Source organism: Habropoda laboriosa, unplaced genomic scaffold (assembly GCF_001263275.1).
Source record: "Habropoda laboriosa isolate 0110345459 unplaced genomic scaffold, ASM126327v1 scaffold80, whole genome shotgun sequence".
NCBI lineage: Eukaryota > Metazoa > Arthropoda > Insecta > Hymenoptera > Apidae > Habropoda > Habropoda laboriosa.
Window position 1 is genome coordinate 770045 of NW_017100193.1, and position 2631 is coordinate 772675.

Sequence of the window (2631 nt, forward strand, 5' to 3'; positions counted from 1 at the left end):
TTCCGACCCAAAAAATTCGTAAAGTCAGAACTACCTGTATTTTACAATAGATTATTTTTTTCTTACAAAAATTACGATTACCATTCTTTTACAGAGCCAGTCTAGTATCCCTTCTGGCCTGTTGAAATTACCAGATGTTTCGAACAAAATACCAACTAAAAACCTCATTGCCGGACAATTTCCACGACGAATCAGCCTTGTCGCTGCTGTTGTTAGTCCCTCAGCGAGAGAATCGTCTAATTCGAGGTATCAATGTCATATTTATAATATCTTTCTGGTAGAAAGAGAATTTATAACAAATTATGTTAAACATAAAAATAGATGTGATTTTTTTTATTTTTTTTTTTTGTTGGATGTGAGGATCTATTTTTTTTTTTTTTTTGTTGGATGTGAGGATCTATTTTTTTTTTTTTTTTGTTGGATGTGAGGATCTATTTTTTTTTTTTTTTTGTTGGATGTGAGGATCTATTTTTTTTTTTTTTTTGTTGGATGTGAGGATCTATTTTTTTTTTTTTTTTGTTGGATGTGAGGATCTATTTTTTTTTTTTTTTTGTTGGATGTGAGGATCTATTTTTTTTTTTTTTTTGTTGGATGTGAGGATCTATTTTTTTTTTTTTTTTGTTGGATGTGAGGATCTATTTTTTTTTTTTTTTTGTTGGATGTGAGGATCTATTTTTTTTTTTTTGTTTCAGTCCACCAAGAATACAAAGAGGTTACTCGTGGAAATTATCGCGACCATCTCTGAGGAGAAAACGCTGGTCTCAGACAGATGATGAATCACTAGGCAGAGCCACTGTGTTAAACAATGGTCGAAGCACTCTACTTGGTTTCAATTCAACGTAAATTTAAATTGAAGATAAAAGTTTTCGAGAGTTTTCATAATTTGACATTGTTGATTTTTGGAGTTTATACTGGTTTTGTTAGGAATTTCAATATTTGCACGATTCGACAAAAATGGACTTTTTTCTTTAATTGATATGTAGTCAGCAGAAGGTACAACAGAAGAAATATTTATTTTTAATCTGTATTTCAATTCATATTTTTTCTATTTTACAGTTATATTATAACCGTTAAATTTTTTTTTTTATTTCCATCTATAAGCTATTTCATACAATTACGAAGTATAGCAATCTCACTTAGTATCGAAAACGCAAGTTAGTGAAAATCAGTTATTATAGGCTATAGTCAAATTTATCATACAAAAAAAATGTTTCTTTTCTACGTTGACTTTTTTTAAATTATTCAATAATCGTTCGATTCTAAACTGATTTCGGTGATTCGATTAAAAATCTTTTATTGTATATTCACACATAATCAAGCGTGATGTCTGTTAAACGTTAATTTCCTCTTTTTCATTTGTTCGCGGGAGAACTATTTAAAAGCTAGGTACGGGAAAGATAAATCTTTTTATATCATTTCTCAAACACTGATACAACTGCAAGGATCGTTTATGAGAACGAATACACACGATCATGTGTAAGCTATAGTTTCCCCTTTTTGCAGTGGTAACTTTTGCAAAATACCTTTCAGCTTCAACGGTGGATACTTACATGGTTCGATAAGAAACGACACGCAATGTGACACGCCGAATAATCGAACGACCGTCCTAACAAGCAATAATTGTAGCCTCAGCCCTAATAATTCCATCGGAAGTCGTAGCTCTTCCATACGTCGTTACACAGCAACACCTAATCAAGTAAGTATTTTCTCAATAATTTCGAGCTGCCATTTTGCTTTTAACCCTTTGTACTCGAACTTTTTCTCGGGTAAATCTTGCAGCAACTCGGACCTTTTGCGGCTTGTTACGCATATGCAATAAATTGTTTATTTGTCAAAGCAAAAATTATAAGTGAGATTCAAAAGGTTGAAATTATAACTAACAAGAGAGCTTTGGTAACCCAAAAATTTCAATTTTTTTCAAACTTTGCAGGTTTCTATAGGACCTTGAGAGAAGTATCGGGCAATTTTTTTTTGGTCCTTATAAGGCATAAAAAGCCATTAAATTTTTATTCTAAACATCTTTTTATATCTACTATAGTTTTAAAGATATACAGAGGAACAAGGTAACACTTATCTTCATTTTAGGGCTGTTTTCACCTCGAAGAACCGAAAAAAGGCCAAAAAAAAATTGCACGATACTTCTCTTGAGGCCCCTGCAAACCTGCAAAGTTTCAAACAAATCGGAATTTTCGGGTTACCGAACTTCCATTGTAAGATACGTTAAACATTGTCTGTGCTTGGAAGAGTACTTCGAGTGTAAAGTGTTGATAAATATTTTAATCACTGTGTGAAGAGAAGGATTAATATTTTGTTTACTTAAATATGTCGATGAACAAGACTTGAAGTACAGTATACACTTACAAGGGAAGTTCGGTAACCTAAAAATCGAAAACAATTCAAACTTTCCAGAAATGTAGTTTAATTGACGCTAATAGACGAAACCATTTTTTATTTCGACAATGAAACGGTCCTAGGTGTGAAAACACCCCGTAAAAGAAAAATTGTAAGTTTTTATATTATCGCGAATATTTACGAAATCATACAAGATATGAAAAAAAAAGTGTAATCCAAAGTTGTGTAATTTTGGATATCTCACGGTGTGTGTTTGTAAAGAATTTTCGAAGGAACATA

The 2631-nt window shown here is 31.6% G+C and overlaps 1 protein-coding gene across 1 annotated transcript in view; it reads left to right on the plus strand.

Moving 5' to 3' along the window:
- The window catches only part of LOC108570154 (voltage-dependent T-type calcium channel subunit alpha-1G), an 82550-nt gene that overhangs the window by 71853 nt on the left and 8066 nt on the right, over nucleotides 1-2631 (plus strand). Inside the window, exons 21-23 of the mRNA XM_017931944.1 lie at nucleotides 95-246; nucleotides 693-839; nucleotides 1531-1696. Of these exons, the coding sequence (XP_017787433.1) occupies nucleotides 95-246; nucleotides 693-839; nucleotides 1531-1696 (465 nt within the window). The remainder of the gene's footprint in view (nucleotides 1-94; nucleotides 247-692; nucleotides 840-1530; nucleotides 1697-2631) is intronic.